At 42.1% G+C, this 19,731-nt stretch overlaps 1 protein-coding gene across 5 annotated transcripts in view; it reads left to right on the top strand.

Moving 5' to 3' along the window:
- Positions 1-9,121, top strand: part of ctif (CBP80/20-dependent translation initiation factor) — a 109,054-nt gene extending 99,933 nt beyond the window's left edge. For all 5 annotated transcript variants that reach the window (XM_064308959.1, XM_064308961.1, XM_064308962.1 and 2 more), the window contains one exon: positions 29-9,121. In XM_064308959.1, coding sequence (XP_064165029.1) covers positions 29-244 — 216 coding nt within the window. In that variant the 3' untranslated portion in view covers positions 245-9,121. The remainder of the gene's footprint in view (positions 1-28) is intronic.
- The last annotated feature ends 10,610 nt before the right edge of the window (positions 9,122-19,731 follow it).

The following is a 19,731-nucleotide window of genomic DNA, read 5'->3' as shown; positions in this document are numbered from 1 at the left end:
CGCTCTCCCTTTGTCTCCCGCCCGGCAGCTGCAGAGCACCGGCCGGCTCCTGGAGGAGCAGCTGCCCGAGATGATGACGGAGCTGCTGGCGGCGGCGCGGGACAAGATGCTGTGTCCGTCCGAGTCGCAGCTGACGCGCTCCCTGCTGATGGAGGTCATCGAGCTGCACGCCCACCAGTGGAGCCCCCTGGAGGCGCTCACCACACAGTACTACAACAGGACCATCCAGAAGCTCACCGCCTGAGCCCAGGCCCCACAGAGGCCTGAGGGTGCAGGGCGGGGAGGGGGAGGGCAGGGCGGGGAGGGGGGGATCACAGACAGTCTGAAATGAGCGCAGGGTAAAGGGGCGTGTCCCTCGCCAGCAAGGAGAGGGGAGGACGACAAAAGGCGCGTGTGGGGGAGAGGTGTCCCAGCATGCCGTTCGGGAACGGGGTCCTTTGAGGTGAAAGGGGGAGAAGGGGTCGGGGTGGGCGGGAGGGAGGGGTGTTTCTTTCTCTCTTTTGTGTTCGTGTGCCAACCACCCGCACTCTCTCCCCCCCACCCCCGCCAGTCCGCAGACCCCCCCCCACCACCACAAACGCTTGTGATGCGGTGTCGTACGGAGCACGCTCGGAGCCCCCGGCCCCCCGGGACGTCTCCTGAGGTCAAAGGAACAGACTGGAGGGGTGCGGGCTGGAGTCAGGCCCGCCATTGTCCCGCTGCTTCATTGTGTGCGCGCCTCTGTGGCCCTCTGTCTGACTCCCAGCGCCAGATGGCGGCTGGAAACTCAATGGCGGCACACTCCCCGGCCGACCCTGCGTCTCAATGGGGGCGGGGCCGGGGGGCCACGGAGCCGGGGGGGGCGTCCCGACAGCATCAGACAGCTTGCTTTGTGAGGGCTCTTTGTCACTGTCTTTTACTTCCCTCCGTCAAAGCTGATGTTATTCTTGTTATTGATATTATTTTATTATTCTTTTAAATCATGTTGCAAAACAAATATTTTGAATTTTTAGGCTAGACTTATTGCACAGAATTTGATTTATTTGCACTGTTTTAAGGCAATTGCTTTAAAAGAAAAAAAGAAGAACGTTTTTGGACAGTCGCGTGAGATTGTGTTAACAGCTTCAGGAGCTGGATGATTGGGTTTACTAGAGGGAAAAACGTTTCACTAGAAGGACTCATAGGACATTTATTTAAAGAAATTGGGAGAGTTTAGTGGCCTTGTGAACAGCTACAATTTGTAGTTTAATGTCTTTGTTTTAAACCAAACCTACTTGGGAGTTTTAAGGCTTGCAAAGAGTGAAGGAAATGGGTTTTAACCCTGCAAAAGATAACCTCTTGGAAATGTAACTAATAATAGGCATTGAATTGAACAGACAAGTATGAAATATGAAGCTTTTGCCCCTGATTAGAACAGGCTTTGATACTTTTGCATATATATATACTGATATGCTTTTTAAAAATGTTTTTTTGTTTTCTTTTTTTGCAGATGATGAAATTTGACAATGTAGTATTCATCCATAACTATGGCTTCTGCGAATGTGTTTACGCTAATACTGGCAGGCCTAGCCAATCATATCTATTGGTGGGCTATTATGTAATCACTCATACAGTCTGTATCAATGTTGAAGACTAAGGAGAAGGGTATAGGAGAGGTGAGCTTGCGTTGTGTACACAATTTGACTTCGGAATCGAGGGCTTATTCTTAAGAACTACAAAAGTGTGAGGTTGTTTGGATAGCCAGTGGCCTTCAGGCGTATTTTTATTAAACATAAGCTCATTTTGAACTCCGGGGTACACAGCACCCTGGGTTTCCTTTTGAATTTCTGTGGGCAGTCATGTGGTTTTTTTGTGTCTTGCATCAAGAATCCAACTCTTAAAGTAGTTTATTTTTGAAGTGTTATTTAATTTCATTCTTTTTTCAGTGGGTTTATATGTGATCAGAGCAGAGCTAATGCTGATTCACTCTACCTGTTTATTATGTAAATGTGGTATTTCTCTGTGTAATTTGATTGGTCAATTCATCATGCAAGGAACCATTCCTTTTTAACCATGGTTGGTCTCTATAAAACTTGGTCCCCGAATGCCCTTTGACCCCTACAGTCATGTGACTTGCCAGGCCATTGTTTGCACTGCCCTTCATTTGCAGCTCATTGACATTTAAATTATCTATTATGTGAGGCTACTGTGAACAGGTTATAGGTCTACATTTTTGAAAATTGAGCGGGTCATCAAAGAAATATTAAGCAGTTAAAAAAAAATAAACTAACGAAAAATACAAGTTACATAGTGCCATTGTACCGTCGTTTTTTCCCTACCTATTACACTTTTCTCATCCAGATTACTGAGCATGCTCATTGTTGAACAGCAAAGAAGGAATGTCCCTGTCCTCTGTCAAGTAAGGCTCTTTGTACAGATCATGTCATGGATATTTGGTGGTTATGTTGATATTGCTCATGCACCCATGAGCAATATCTGTCTCCAAAAACTCATCACTCACCCTGGAACCAGGCCATGTTAGACAGACCAATATTTTATAAAGTCAGAAAACACCTAAATCTGTATATGTACCAGTTTCTCAACATCTTCCCAATAACCTTGTCTCTCATGAACTCCACGGTCATGACCAAGAGCAGTGCTGGGAATATTCTGGATCTGTGAGGTGGTTTCATCGTGGGAGGACGTTATTAGCAGTTTGGGCTCGCTCAGGCTCAGGCTCTGTCCGTTTAGTTGAGAGGCTGCATCATCAGCAGCTGCCGAGCGCGGCTCTTGCGGGCTTCGCCCCCTGGAGAGCAGGTGTCTGCGCTTTGCGTCGGACGTCCTTGTGAGAGGAGCGGCCGTCCTTGTGAGGCGCTGCCCAACGCCTGAGGCTAGCCTTGAGCGGGGAGCCCCCAGAGCCCCCCTCTCTCTCTCTCTCTTTCTCTCTGCCGCAGAACGCCCCACGGGGCCCCCCAGTCTGTGAGCTCCACCAGAGGTGTCCTCTACGGTTGGCCCGCACAAATCAAAAAGGCTCTCTCCCAGTGGAGGGGGAGGCGTCAGTTACCCTCGCAAATTAAAGGCAAACTGAAACAGGACAGCAGCTCGCGAGTTAAATATCCTTTCTTTGAAGGATCACATTTTTTTAAATGCCTGTGATGCAGTGGACAAATTATTTAGTGAAATAAAGTAAAATTGAGCAGATCGGATGTTTAAGACTATGGTATTTTTTATGAATGCTTCCCCCCCCCCCCCCCGCAATGCTGGAGAGAAATGTCATTTAAAAATGGATTATAAATTCTAGGTCTATTTGTTCATTTTTAAACTGCCATAAAGGTGAGGAAGCAGACGTTTTGAGTTTTGCGTGGGTGTATGGGGTAATGTTCAGGACACCTCCTTTTTGAGATTTCCATCTATTAGGGCGCCCTGTTGCTATGTAGTTCCTGTGTATGCGACTGTCATGTGGTTGTAGTTCTGTGGCAGACTCGCTCTGGTCGTAAGTCAAACGGGACATGCACAAGGCTGATGTGCGTACTGTAGCATGGGTGGTCAGCCAAGTGTTACTGGCCGTGCCAGTGCGAGTAACGGGAAACAGAAAATGTCTTCTTCTTTGGACTGGGTTTGATTTTGAAAGTCATCTCAGCCAGAATTTTTGAAAATCTGCTCTTGTGATTTCTGACGCACGAAAGTCACGCAACGCTGAAATGACAGCGGTGACTGAGGAGCAGTTCAGTTATCCATCAGCTCAAAATGGCGTCGCAGCTAAAACATAATGCTGAGCCTTGTGATAAAGGCAGAAACCCTGAAAAAATATCTTCCACTGAATGAACTCGGATTCAGAGAAGTATGAGTTAATGTGTCTGCAGTTTATGTTCGGTAGAAGATATTATTCGGTGGAAGATGGTTTTTTGCAAGTGTGACGGAATATATGCATGGTTTACAGTATGGAGGCATTAGAATGAACATTTTAATTTAAGTTTGTCAGGAATAATCTCAGAAAGCTTATGCTAAATATTTAGCTTTTTTGTGTATGTATGTGTGCATCATGCCTTGTTAAGGTAACCATCGCCTACTGCGCTTAGATAAATTCTCTGCCCGTCATGGCTTTGTTCGTAAGCATTTCCGTGCTGTCGTGTCATATCCATTTAACAATGGCTAATGCTAATAGCAGCGAAGCAGAAGAGAAGGCTTGCTTGTCTTTGTCTGATTGGGTAGGTTAGACCTATGGCTCAGAAGGCAGCGTAAATGGCCACACAATCTGAGAAGCTCTGCACCATCCCCCTGCATCATATTCTGGCGGCCCCCTATTGGTGCCCTTGTAGGCTGAGAGAAGGTGTAAGCAGGTACTTTCAGACCTGGGTAATGCTAGACTCTGTGTGAGGCTGCGTTGGAGCTCAGAGACATCAGTACGCATGTGACCATTTCCCTACAGATGACGACTTACTGACCTCTCCTGAAATGCATTATAACCTCTGCTTTGCAGTGTTTTCATGTGCTGCTTTGTAAGCTCCCCCTTTTTGCAGCCAAGTTTCAGCATTTAAAGCATGCGTTACCATCCGCAAAGATGCAATGTTTTTGCTTTCTTCAATCTATGGAGTAGGAAGTAATGAATTGTAGGACGTGTTTGAGTGTGTATCCCCAGGATGTCCGATTATTAAAATGGGAAAGAAATGCCTTGCCCCTGTGAATTTGGAAGACTGTTTCATTTTCCTCAGGATCTCAGTATGAGGTAAACATTCATCTATGATACAATATATTAGACACTATTTCTGAATCCTAATGTTTATTATAAAAGTCAAAAGCTGGCCATTCGACATTGTACAGATACTAACCAAAATACTGGGTGGATACTCGCTGCAGCAAGCTAAGCCTTTATGGTCAGTGAAAGGGAACTAGAAAGTCATATTCTGGCATCCTGGACTAGCAGCTAGGAAATGATGTCATGACCTGCTAACTTCCTGAATTAACTGTTTAATGATTCCACTGGTTTGGGCTGTGAAGCGAGGCTGAAAGTTGACAGAGCAGAGCTCCAGCCGTCCTGCCCCCATCTGCTCAGCCGCGTAAAGCGTGAATGAGCTAAATCCAGGCTCTACATCCCAATTGGCTGCGGCCATTTTAAAGTACAACTGAGGTAAATCCAAGTCCAGACCAACTGTGGCCTTTTAAAAAGCTCCAGGCTCCAGCTGTGGCTGAGGCTGAGGCTAGGGTGGAGTGATTTCGCTTTACTTTTCTGTGTTGGTAGAATCAATAGTTCCCAATAAACAAAAGAGGAGAGGAGAGGAGAGAACTAAATATATGAGAACTCCCACAGAGGGAGAACAGTAGGTGGCTGTTTTTAACCCCAGAGTGCAGATGTGCGAAGTTTATTACATTTAGGTTAGCCCTGTTCATTTCACAACACCAACAGTGTGGGATTTGAATTAGTAGTGAAGTTTAATTATTAATTCAAATTTGGGTATTAACGAGACCATCCACGCCACTTGTTGACATTGATCAAAACTGGCTGTTTTCAGTAATTGAAATGGTCGTGTATGGGGGAGAGATTGCACCTGACAATGGATTGAACACAGCGGGCATTCAGGGAGACGCAAGCTTCAAATATGGCTTCTGACATTAATAAAACTGATTACTGGATGTACAGTACTGTGTAAAAAGGACAGGAGTGAGAGCCCAGATACATTCACTTGTGTGTTACTCTTCCACTACAGTAGTTTTTATTCAAACTCACTCATGTGACCTGGGCAGCCATTCTCTCAGATATCTGCTCGTAAATTAAAATCTCCCTTTCTTGTCTCTCTCAGCTGTCTGGACAAAATTTGTTCATTCCATGTGTTCTAGCCAGCTTCTGTTGGGCTGCTGCCAGTTAGGACAGGAGATGGGAGACTTTGGAGGTCAGGAGACAAGCAGTTTGAAGTTGCACCTCACGGCTTTGTTGCTAGGCTGTAGGTCTTCTCAGCAACTGTCTCCGCTACGCCCTCCTTGCTGGATGTGACCCTGTTGCCAGGCAATATGAACTTCTGTGATCGTCTGAAAGTTCTGATAGTGAAAACCCTGCTAAGAGCCGTGATTTCTGTTTGTAAGGGGCGTGCTGAGCTGTTCTTTTAAGCGTTTCTGTGTCCGCATAGGTTTTACCCGATTTTACATGCTTGTCACTCTGGCGAAATAATTCCCCTTAGTGCATTTTCCAATCATTTCATTGAAGAATGTTTATCTTCTAATGTGGTCTTGGCTGGATGTACACCTAAAATGCAGTTAAAGCTTACATTTATGTTTATGATTATGTTAATTTGTGATTTTATAGTAGAAAAAAGTCCACACTTTCCATGTGTAGAGGCTGCCTTCATTTTGTATGCTCATTCATGGCTCATTTTACTCACTTGAGAACATTACTGAGGGACTGTTTTTAAGCTTAATGGTTGCTGCAAGAACAATTGTGCTGCGAGCATTTTTGGCAGTAATTTAAATTCTGTATTTATTTACAGAAAAAATAATTGTACTCCAGAATGCAGTTTTTTCCACTAAACCAAGCATTTTTAGGCATGAATCAAACAAGAGCTATTCTGCTGTAACGTCAATAAGAAATACGGTTCACAGGTGATGGAGAGCTGTTATTTAAAAAAAAAAAAAACAGTTTGTTGGTTCCCTGCACACTAACCCTCCTAGACATTTGCATCCTTTGCTGAGTCTAGCCGAGACACACTTTAATTTGCCTGTAGGACGCAGCCAGTGTCTTTGTTGGTCTCATCAGGTGAGAAAGAGGATCTGGTGAGAAGCTTGAGATGAGAGGGATGAGACTGTCGATTGTGAATTTCCATTTGAGTTGAGATGCAAAAAGTTGTGAGCAACCAATGCGACCAACCTGCACTGAGAGTATGGGGGATTATAAAATGGCGCCTATCGATTGCGTTGTCAGTGCATTCTTTTCAAATTGTCCTTTGCCAAAAGACAAGGGAACTGTTTATAGCACACTTGAGAGATCTGAATGTCCGTCCAATTAGCTGTCTAATGGCCTTCATTAAAATGAGAATTTCTCATTTTTGTATTTTACTATGGTTTTCCTTTGACATTCAGTGGATGTAGTATGCATGGATATGAGTGTATTATGTAAAAGCCTTCACTTTAATCTTGTGTTCCTGAAGGGCTTTTAATTGAGGGCGTTTACTGCACCTTTGATCTCCCATCATCATTCTGAAGGGTGTTGAGCATCGCAGGCATTTGTAATTCTGTGCATGTTCCTTTAATTTTATTTTTGAAAATGGTTCTGCTCCAGTGTGAATTAGCATAAACACCATGCAGGCCTCCTCCTGAAGTACTTGTCATGTCATATGGAGCCTGTTCTGCCTTTTCATGCATATAGATTCATATGGTTCCAAGGAGAATGTAACACAGCATGGAGTATGTGTCTCTGGTGCTTTGCTAAATGCAGAATGTCACATACCACCCTAGAAATCCAAGTCCATCCGATGCTCACCAGTGTCTTCTGTAATTTCCCATGCAACCTGTTTGACCTACAAGCAGCCTCACCAGTAACCCGTGGCATTTTTGGTTGTGCGTCCCGCCGTCTCCCCCTCACGTCACGTGGCGCCCGGGGCATTTAAGGAGCGTATCCTTGTCCCGACGCCAATCACAGCTCGCGCGGTGTGTCACAGGGCCTGACGCTGCATGTCAGCATTCGTGTTAAAACCTTGTAACTTCACACAGAGGTCAGAAGGTGTTGACGGAGCCCCCAGATATAGGTACACGCATGCAACAACAACAAAAAAAAGAAAAAGCCCCTGATTTGCAAGGTGACTGGCAATGCCAGGCATGTTCTCCCAGCCCCTCCCCCGAGCGTGTAAACACACGTGTGTGAGAAACCGCATGGCCCGGACCCTCTGGAGGTTCTCACGTGTGCTGAGGCACAAGGTACCCTCTTGTCCAGGCAGGGGTTTGTCTTGGCCTGCTGCAAGTGATTACAGACACAGGTGCAAAGCCATTGCTCCCCCCCAGTCCTTTTACCCCCACCCCCACCCCCCCTAGCCTGTGCCCTACTTGGGTTCACTAACCTGTTCTTTACACGACACCTCATGTGGAGCAAACATACTGGACTGCTGGCCTGATTTATCTGGGCTTTGCACCATTTTACTGCATAATGACCTCGCCATAGCACAGATTTTTCAGTGATAAAAAAACCTGAATTTTATTTCCTCTTGAATGTAGTTCAGCTAGTTCAGAAGCCCGTATAAATCCTTATCCTATTATAGGGATTTACTCACATATTATTTCATATTTTAATCGTTTCCCATTAAATAGCAATTTCACATCACAGCTCTCCCTAACAATGCCTTTATTACAATGTACTGCTGCAGCGTTTTGCTGTTCCTGTTTTGGTATTTGTTTGGATGGTTTGATTGGTTTTTTTTATTTGCATACGCTTTGTTATTTGGTCACATGTACAGTACAAGAATTTGGGCAGTTGCACACATTATAATGAAACTTATTGAAAGATGAATGGGAATGCGCACTTGTCCACAGCTAAAGCTTGTGATGACAAAGACATGTGACTGCAGAAAATCTGTCTCTTGGTTGCTGGTACTGAGGGATTAAGAAGATGGAGGAGTCCATCACTGAATCTGTGCGATGCTCTGTTCGCACGACAGAGTCAACCTGCCAGCCAATCAAATGTTCTCAGAAGGTATGAGAAACCTGAAAGTCTAAATTGAACCCAATTCTGTTCAGTGATTGGACAGCCCTGATGGTGACTCAGGGGCTGGAGGAAAGCGTAACCATTTTACCACTAAGTTAATGAATGCAGCATTTCTGCAACACTAATTTCTTACTGCGTAACTTTATTTTCTTACTGCAGCTTTTATTTAAGTATATTTTTCTCTTTCTCATTTTATTTTGCTTTTCTTTTTTGCTTTGGAACTTTAGTACTAGCATGATTTAAATACCTCAGTATACAAAGCAAATGTTTTACATTTTTGCACATTATTTTTCATTTGTATCTATCTTGTAAATGTACTGTATGTTTGACATATGCAAAAACTTACATTGCTGCAGTTATCAGTTATGTGTTGTTATATTTTATTTTATGTACTGATGCTGAATAGTGCTATCATTTGAATGTTGTGACCAGATTCACAGCCTTCTTATATTAAAATCTAGTAATGATATAAAGAAAATGTTTTTGAGTATTGTGTTGTTTGTACCTCTGTTGTTGTTTCTGTTGTTATTTAGTTTGTTGTTTGCTGTTGGTATCCAGTTACATATGAGTTTGTAATGCTTAAAAGTGTTATTTCAACATCCGCAACCGCAGCCACAATATTAGTCACAGTTTTTGTGTCTGGTGCTTACAGAATCTGTTATAAAACCTTGTGGCCGGACCTGAGTGTTGCACATTTATTGCCAGGATCTGGTAGCTATGCTAAAATTTGTAGCTCATCCAAAGAATGGCTTTGTCATACTTGGCCTTAGCATGGTGACTTCTGACCAGAAAGTTCTTACTAGAAATCATGACACAGTAACCTGTATGTTCTTCCTGGGCATCCCTTGTTATGATTTCAACTTAACCCTTTATAAGGTGTAGGATCACAATGTTCTTATTCTAATGCTGATATAACGATCACTGCTGATAATTGAAAGTTCTAGAACACTGACATTCCAAAAAAAAAGACGACTCTTCCAACCTGATGTTCCTCTTCCCTCTACTTCGGTCTTAAAAGCCAGGGATTTTGTTATGTTAAAATGGGCTCCAGACCCTAGAACCAGCATGGGCGCTTGCTGGCGTAGATTTTGAATGGGAAATGGGAAGGAGTGTGAATGCTTTCCCAAACTCTCCTCTTGGACACCCGCCTCCTCATGAGATTGACACTAAGCAGCAGATTCTCCCATGCTGGTACAGTTGCTCCCCCCCCCCCCAGCTGTCCAGCAGTCTGGAGCCATGGGCTCACCACAGCCTCCCGCCCCCTGGAGCTGCGGGGTCAAGGGAGCGTGACTGCGTCTGCCCCAGTCTGCGCAGCCTCCGTCCCTGTGACTCCCTCTCCATCGTATGGGAAGATACCCGGCGTCGGGTGCTGTCTATGGGTCACCGACTTCAGGCAGTCATCCAGTGAAAAGGATTTGCAACCAAGTGTTATATATGACTTCTATTTCAGTCAGTGTTCATTTGTTCCATTACTTTTGTTTCCATGAAATGGGGGGCTCTGTATTAAAGGGGCTGTAATTCTTACAGGGATAACCATGGATGTAAATACCCTCAAATTTTACATAATATTCAAATCCAATGTGTTGGAGTACAGAGTCAAACAACAAAAAAAATGTGTCATCGATCCAGTACATTTTCATTCAACTGTGTATAATAAGCCCAAGAACATACTGTGATGGTTTGATGTTGCCTGCATACAACAAATGGATTTCCCTTAAGAAGTGTGCAACTGTGATGGCCGAAATTTAAGATAACTACGTAAAAAGCAGATAGGAGTGTTATTTGTATTCTTATTACCAAACAAGGTTGGCAGGGTGAATACGTCCTAACGCACAGCTATTAAGCTTGAATATGTGAATCATTAGTTCACTTTTAGGGGTCGTATTGGTGCATTAGCTGAAGTTTTCAGGGTTTTTTCCCCCCCTTCTGTTCAAGTATGATCTCATTCTGTGCAATTTAGTTAACTGCAACAGTTAAATTCAAACAGTGATGCAATCAAACCTCTTTTCCTTCTGAATGATTTATAGATTTTGTTTGTTCCTTTCCTGGCTGTTGCTCAGGTGCCTCTTAAGTCTCCTCCAGGGTTCTGTTAAATTAGTGAGGAAACAACACAGTTAAGTTTGAGCAGTTTTCCCTCGCACAAACACACATACGCACACAATCATGGTGTAAAAAGGAATCCAACCGCATGAACTAGTGTGCTGTAAATAATTACTTCCTGTCTCCTAGTAACGATGCTCATGCAACATTACAGAAAAATCTGTCAGCAGATCCAAGCTCTCATTTCCCCCAGAGAAAAAACAATATGCCAGGACATTCGTTTATACTCCAAAAAACTGAGAATAATTATTTCCCTTTTATTGCTTTACTAAGGTGAACTGGAAATGTCTATGTCAGTTAGAAAAATGTGTGTACCTTAAAGTCCTGGGTGTTGAACTGAATTAGCATTTTACTTCAGCAAAGAGAGCATGGCTGATTGAAGCTATGATTCTTCACTGCTTATCAGCTCTTCAAAGAATAAAATTCTTTGTACATGAAGGTAGTGGTACATAGTGAAAGACGCCAGTGAATGCACAGAAACACACACACACACACATTGATCACTTCAAGACAGAGAATTTTAGATAGCGTTATGGTGAGAAGTTGAGTTTTCGGGACCTGTGTCGGTCTTTTGTGAGCGGCATCACTTTACAGCGACAGTAAGCTGAGAGCGAGGCGGCAGTAGACCTTGGCATGGCAACGCTGTGGGGTTCAGTTTCCCTCCTGCCTCTGCATTCTTCTCCCAACCGCAGGCTGCTAAACTTTCCTTTGCTCCCGAGCAGCTGCACGCCATTTTCTATCAGACGCGCCAGATACGCCTGCTCACCTTTCACACCAGGTATGAATCAAAAAAGCTCCCATTTTACTGCCCGTTGCTTTTTTTAGTTTTGTTCCTTAACATCTGAAAAAGGGCTTTGCCCTCAAAACTGTTCGTGGCACTTCTTTTAAATGTGTTTACCCATTTGACCGTACTTATTTGGGCTGTAAACAACACAGATAAGCGCCTAACAGTGATGAAAACTCCCAAGGTCATTGGTACATGCATTTACCACCCAAGACGTGTTTGCTCCAGGAGGCAGGACGAATGTCGAAAGAGCTCCGTCTGTCTCAGACTGGAGAAATTATATACCACTGTCTGGGAGGCAGCAGTATTCTGGGAAAATGTTTACTCTACTTTCGTGATGGAGGCCCATTGTCCCTGCCTGCACACTCTGACTCACCTTGTGTTCCTCTTTCCCATTCCCTATAACACTCAGACCGCTGTCTGCCCACAGTCCTCAGCTGTCTCATTATATTGACCTTCATTGCAAGGCAATTCTGTTGACATAACTGAAGTGCCCCTGGCATGTAGTCTTAATGCAACAAAATTGCAGCTGGAAGTCTGAGACAGTGGTGAAACATTCAGGGGAATGGCTTAACCTGCATCAATACCAGGGAAAAGATGCAATATGAATTTCCCTAAAAAGGACAGAATACGAACAGAGACGGTTAAATTAGAAATTAGAAAATACTGTGATGGGGAAAATATGCATGAGGAAAGTATAGCAAAGCAGCCAGTGAACACTGAAGTATTTCAGTTAAGGGCTAGCGTTTATATTTAGCCGACCCTGAATTAAAATCCACATTTCTTCAGTCTGAGAAATGCATCTCTGTGTTACTACAAGGAGTAACATTTTGAACGGCTGTATTGTCACAAAGAGAGAAAAGATCCTCGGCTGACAGCCGTGGCCTGGCCTCTCTACCCTGGCATTGGAGCACCAAGCTGTGCCCGGGCGCCCGCCACCCTCAACACCGTGCCAGGTCTAGAGACGGTGGCGTCTCGGTCGTGAGTGATTGTGTTTTTATTATTAAATGCACCATTGTGGCTCTTTTGGGGGAAAGAAACGACAATTGCAGCCTACAAAGTCAATTTTTGACCCTCCCCCACTCTCTGCTGCCCCTCCATCCCTCTTGCTTGGGCCTTATTAGCATTCCTACCACTATTCCAGCTTTAGTTCAATGCCAAGTATTGTTTTATTTATTTCCTAACCCAGTTGTCTACTCAGGACGAATGGGAAGCTATTCACTCTCTGTTTGAGACAATGCTCAATAAGTTCACGGCAATAAACCAAGTGCAGGGAAGCACTGAGAAAGAAACTTAAACGGAGAGGTGAGATGGAATGTTAGCTTTGATTTTTAACTGCCATTTTATGCATAGCTACATGGCAGCTCCTTGCAAGAGCACCACTCCTTAAACGTAACATTACAGCAGGCATAGGTGCCTGTGTGTAACAACCACTGATGTTTAATAACTATAATAATCGCTGATTAATAATCGGCATAAATATTCTCTAACTGAATGCCTATATGGATGGACGTGGCGCATGCTTTTGCTGTCTCGATTCCGGAGACACGGCGCATCTCAATGAGGCGATTCAGCTCTGTGGCCGCGTCTCGGCGCTGGGCTGCCTACTGAGCGCTGCGTTTAACCTTTCACAGTGCTGACTCTGGCCGCATACCCTGTCACGCACCACCCGCAAAGTCAAGAATGGGTCACCCAGCAGACGTGCTCCAGCCACGCGGCGCGGACAATGACACATTCATCACGCCCACACAATGTCTTTCATTTTGCCAGTGTCTGACGGCAAGCGTGGGACAGGGCCCTCCCACCCCATATCTATCTGTATCTATAATAAATCTCCGGGCTCAGTTAACTGGGGACATTGTCAGGCGTGATGTCAAAGCGATTGGGAACATGGTCAGAATTCCTTCGTCGGTTTGTTTTATTTGTGTGACCACCCCTCAGACATCCATCTACACGCCGTCTTTTTTATAAAGGGGGTTCTATTTTAATTTCATTATTATGACAGAGTTCCTGATACCAGCTTCAGTATTATTTCTAATCACTGATAAAACACATGAAACGAACGTTCTGCCGATTTGTGCAGCTACAAAAACTAACTTCCCTACCTGGAAAGATAAGCAATTGGAGGCAGAAGCTTATTAAAAATAGGAAGCATGTTTCCAAAGGTTGTGGTCGATGATGCAAGACAAACCTTTTTTTGATCTTTCATTTTCGTTTTGTTTTATGCAGACTGGTTTGTATTTTAAACCACATTGGGACTTGAGAAACTGCTCACAATGGGTTTTTGTTGGAAAGGGGTTCTAAAGGATGCTCTTTGTGTGATACTCTGGAACAGCTATGCTAGTCAGAACCAACTGTTATGTTGGTGAGAAAGGCTACACTTCAGATTTCCCTAGATTAATATAGAAAATAATAAAAAAGAAGCCTGATGAGAACAGAACACACCACAGAATTCATGCAAAAGCATCATAAAAATACAAAACATGTGTTTTATTATTTTTCACATGATTTAAAGTAGCGGATCAGGGCCCACGCTGGTCATCATTACTTTTCCTGAAATGGCCATCAGTCTGAGGTCCTATCCTAGAGACAACTAGGAAGTGTAAAACGAGCACTGAGGTCTGAGGCAAGCTGCACATGCTCAGTATGAACGATGCGTGCAGGGCTGTTTGCTAACCTCTGGGTGAGATATGGTGTGTGCTGCAATTCCTCTTAGCAGGAAAACTGCAGTTTTTTTGCTTGCCACAGACTGCTTGGTTTAATCTGTTTGGGAGAGGGACGCCAGTTTTCTGTTCTGAACAGGATGAGAGAGCCCCAAGCCTAATTTGAATGCAGAACAATCAGACACTAGCAGATGCTATGTTAATGCTCATACGAGGAGCTCCCAGAGTTTATAAATCTGGCTTTCCCGTTCCAAAGTCAGTGACTCACTCTTGTCTTTTTGTGCCAAGAAGCAGGGAGCTCTCAACACACTTTTCAGTCAAACATTGTATTCTACAAATATTATTTTCTCGCATTGTCATCTCAAAACTAAACACTGCACTATGTGTAGCTATACAGTTACATTTAAGGGTTGTGTTGATTTATTTAAATTCTGAAGCCTTGAACATAGGTGTTTGCAACATTTTTTTATTTGATGCCTTAAATGGGGTCTGTTCTTATTGCTTTGTGTATATTTCCTGTAGACAAGAGAACACTTGCTTTGCATATTCAGTCAGAAACCTAAAACCCACCACAAATCAAATATTTCCCCCAAATGCTAAGATCTTAAAAAATTTAATATTTCAATGTTTAATGTTTCATTTTTCTATCACACTGAATTATTTTTACAATCTGTCATCATTTGGATGCCTTATACCACTAACTTATACTACCTACATTATGTCTAATTTAGCTGCTTGTCTGATTTACGGTTGAATTAATTTTTTTAAATAACAACTGTATTTCTGAATGATTGTTCTCATTGAAATGTCCATAAATTTAATTTATCAAATTTACACCACTTCTAAAATATGCCTCTTGTAATATAATTTCTTGTAATATAAGTTTTTGGGTTAGCATACAATGCCTGACAATGCACACCACGATATGAACCAGATTCTAAGGATGAGGCAAATTTATGAGTTTGTGGCAGTTGGCCAAAAATGAAGCCTTTCAAGATGTTTGACTAAAACATGTCTTCATGAAAACAATGGTGGTTGGAAACTCATTGTGTTTAAAGTAAATTAACATTCTGTCGATTCAATTCACTTATTCTTATCACGGCTCATTATCTGAGCACAGTCATATTATTTGTGCAAAATTAAATTCTAAAAAAAATAATCTGTCCAAATATGAATGTACCCATTTGCTTCTTTTCAATTGACTGACAGTCAATACAAACAATATAGAGTAGATATCCTTTCCACAGAATGAAACTAGTTTTTATTGGGTGGCTGAGTTGCATATCAATGCGATAGTGCACAAAAAAATGCAAACAAAGCCATTTCCATTTCACTTGGGAGAACATATCCTCCAAACTGCATGTGTCTCAGCCGTGAATGAGTGTAATGTCCAATTCTGCTCACTGATTTGTGCAGTGACAGACCTTCTTTCAGTTACCATTTGGAGTCAGCAGGGAACATTGATGGAGTCGCTCCCTTTATAACCCCTCCCCCCTCTCCACACTGGAATCTCCACGCATCACTGGGGGGATGGGGGTGTGGCAGTGTGGGGGGTCATAGGGATCATCCGACACAGACAGACATCTGCGTTCAGTGTCTGGGGCACTGGGCTGCTCGGATGAATGCAAATTTGAAAAGGTAACAATTCTGGTGCCTGGAGTGATTACATTTGTGACATCACTTTAATATATTATCACTGATTCTGCATTGGTTGGAAGGATTTATGGTTATATGGCTTAAAGGGGGAGGGATTTAGAAGCACTGGAATCATTACATATTCAGCAAGGATAACAAGAATACTATTTGTACAGGGGAAACAACAAATATGAAAATGTATTTGGCTCAGGCGTGGTTTTGGTTGGAGAAACCTCTGGGCAGTCTAGATGGTCAAGAAGGATTAAGGGACTATTCATATGCCCTATCAGAACCTGAGTTTGTCTCTTATTGCACTCAGAATTAAGGGCTAGGGCTAATACGGAACCAAAGTGAATCACAGACATTCTAATTCTAGCCATTCCCTACAGAGAATTGGCAAACTCAATTTTTAACAAATACACTCGGGGTAGGAAGTACTGCAGTCTACACCCCTCACAGTTGGTAGTGAGTTATATTTGAAATGGTTCACTGAATGCATTGAAAAAAGCTTTGGCTACATCAGACTCTCTCTGTTCCACCTTCCCCAGTACTGCATGACATACATGTTATGTTCAATATCATATGATATCAATAGAATAGAATGTTATGATGTCATAGGAATTGCAGGAAAAAGGTGTGACATTAAAGAATACTGCATTAAAAGATGCTCTGGTTTTCTTTGATGCCTCATGATTTTCAAAATATTTTAATGGTAAAATCCAATATTATGTGCTCTTATAATGCTTTGCTTGGAATTAATGCACAATGAAACAGTAAACGTATCTTCAACAGTATGGTTATTAAATATTAAGTCATTGTCAGCAATAAATAATCATGGATTCTGGATTTCATTTATTTTAATGAATGTTCTTGGATTATCATATACTTTGGTTGCTGTGAAAAAATGAGTGCTACTTTTTTTTCCTTAATGAATTGAGAATTTTTCTTGACAAAGAAATGTCAAAGAAAGGAATGTCACTGCAGTTATTAGTTTAAGGTAAGGTTGGACCTTGTGGCCGACTGCAAACAATCTGTGCTGTCATTTCTGTGTTTGGAGATGCTATCACAGCATATAGGCAAGCCACCTGCCCCTAGGTGGAATCAGGTTTAACTAGCTTTCTCTAGCTTTCTATAATAGTTATTCATGCAACCAAAACCAAAGAAAAGAGGCTGACCAAAGGGACGCTAATTGATGAGTGGCATTTCTTGTAAATGTAAAAATCCAAAACTAAAGGCTCTCTGAATTTTCTTTAGTCTACTACTCTACAATCATCTTGAATGTGAAAAAAAATGTATCAGAGCAGAAATAAAGTAAACATACTACTACTATCAGAATAATTCAAAATGTCTGGGCCATGTGTTTTTATATAAATCTTAATTTTGAATTCCATGATTTGCAATTGCCATAGTACATGTATTATGGGTGATCTTGCCGTTAATAACTACAGTAATGGGTTAACAACTACAGTATGCCCCTTATTATGTATTTAACGTGTCAAACTTGGAATTATGCCTATGATACAAAAATATAGCATGTCTAAACATAAATATCCCTATATACACCTTGATAAAATCTCAATGGGTGACATAATAATAAATAATAAGTGTGTTTATTTTTTATTTACTGTAGTTACTGAGTTAATTTAATGTAAAGTACTGGACTATATGTATTACGGCAAGTGATCCTAAACATCCTGTATTACATGATTTAAAGTGGTTTGTGATATTTCATAATTTTTTTTATCTGGGAGAGAGCCTCATTGAGGGTCAACTCTTTTTTTAAGGAGGACCTGGATACCTGATATGAACTGAGGGAATAAACAGTCCAATCTGTACTTTTATGTATTTATATGATCCTAACCTCAGGAAATGAAATAACACTATGCTTAAATAGTTTTTATGCTTCCTAGTGATATAAAACTAAGTGTTTGAAACTTCATCTATGCCAACTTAAATGCGAAAGGTGTTAAATAAACACTGCAGCATGCACACAGGGCTTTCTGTATTTCCAGTGGAAGGCTGGCATGTACGCATTCCTGAAAATTCACATTGAAGTGAGAGTAAATGCAACATGGATGAATATATCAACAGAATTATTTTTTGCATTTTTAAGAGTGTTCCATTTTAAGAAAGGATGGACCAAACTGCAGAGCAACAGTATTTCTGTTTGGTAAAGTCACATTGACAGGACACAACTAGAACAAGATGGTCATCTGAATGGAATTTGATTTTATCTTCCCCTGGTGGAATGATTTCTGTATTGTTTTATTGTTAGATTAGCTTGCCTGTATCTTCATAGTAGATCATACATTTTAAAAATGCAATATAAAAATACTGTAACTCTTCCAAAGATTGCACAACATGCACCACATGATGCTGAATAGTTACCGAGGAGCAAGCCGAGTTGGACTAGCTGGACTAGATTTAAATTGCTGACATAGTTAAAGCTGGCACTTGAGCTAGGTTACAAACGATTGTTTCTCGAGAGGTGGTGAACCTGCCAGCTGAGATTGATGCCCCTTAAGGAGAGCGGACCGTCTCCTACCCTAAGGGGGGGCCCTAATTGAGCGGCACAGCTCTCTGGGAAAATCACTCCGTAATAAATAAAGAAAACAGTTCAGGAGTCAATTAGGGGAATTACAGCACATGGAGACGCCTTGCTTCCTCGCCTTAACCCAGGCCTTTGATTGTGTTCTCATTACTGCACCCATCTCCAGCTCAACCCCTGGGTTATTCCTCTCCACGCTAAAAAGGGCTTCTTTAACCAAACGCTCTCACATGTTCTGAATTTCATGGAAATGCCACCACGCAGAGGAAATTAGAGCTCAGCCACAGAGTTCCACAAAGTCTGACAGGGGAAGTTACATTGGTCACAGACAGGCATCTAATTGAGTCACTGCTGATTATAATTTGATGTGTAAGAAATAAAATGTGGGTTAGCGTGTTTTTTCCCCACTGAATGTAAGCAAATATCTCTGTCATTTTATTACCACTGAGCAGCGAGTGCACTTTATTTCACCCCTTGAAAGTATTCCCATGCAAACAATTGGTACCCAGAGTGTTGTAGTGCTGGTTAAATTTTGTCTTAGGCAGCACTACTCAGACCATTACTTCTAATAGAAAAACAGGGAGCGTAATACAAAATGTGTTCACTAATTCTGTACAGAGCACTGTTAACACTTGAACTGCCAGACTTAGTTGTCTAATGGATAAATATACATTATACAAAAAAGTAAAGTCTCAATCTATTTTGGCTTATTCCTCCTTATGCTTCATGCATCTCTTTAGAGTTGGAAGTTTCAGTTATGCTTCATATCTATAACTAACACCGAAAGCTAGCGTAGAGCTAAAGGAACTGATGTCCCTGCCAACACAAAATATTTCCAGAACATTGGGGATGACTCTCATTAGAATCACATTTGGTTGTGAAATAATATTATGATAAGAACTTTCCCCAGAAAATATCATTGCTCTGAACATGCTTTGTGAAAGTCACAGAGAAAGGTCCCAGGCAGGTCCCTCACTGGCTATGTTCTCTGATCGTTATTATTTTGTTATTGGTACACATAGTATCTGCATTATGTGTAAGAATGTTCTGAAATACAGTATTGAAACAGAAGAATTGTTTTGCATTGCTAACAGCCCTGTTAAAATTAATATCAGTGAGCATCCACAATTACATTTTTTTTTTGTTGGTAAATTCAGTAATACACCTGAAAGATGTAAAGATGTTCAGGGGCCATTTTTGCAATATTCCTTGTGACGTAAAGCTAGCATTCGAAGGACATCCAGGAAACGGGACAAACGAATTTGAAAGGAATGTTTACCCAAACTTTTTTGTCCTCCTGGGAATGTTTTTGAGGACCACAAATTTCCGCTGGGGCAGAGCTTAAGATCCTGGGCAGGGG

This window comes from Anguilla rostrata, chromosome 14 (genome assembly GCF_018555375.3).
Source record: "Anguilla rostrata isolate EN2019 chromosome 14, ASM1855537v3, whole genome shotgun sequence".
In the NCBI taxonomy this organism is placed as follows: domain Eukaryota; kingdom Metazoa; phylum Chordata; class Actinopteri; order Anguilliformes; family Anguillidae; genus Anguilla; species Anguilla rostrata.
The sequence above is the reverse complement of the archived record's forward strand: the minus strand, read 5'-3'. Positions and strand labels throughout refer to the sequence as shown.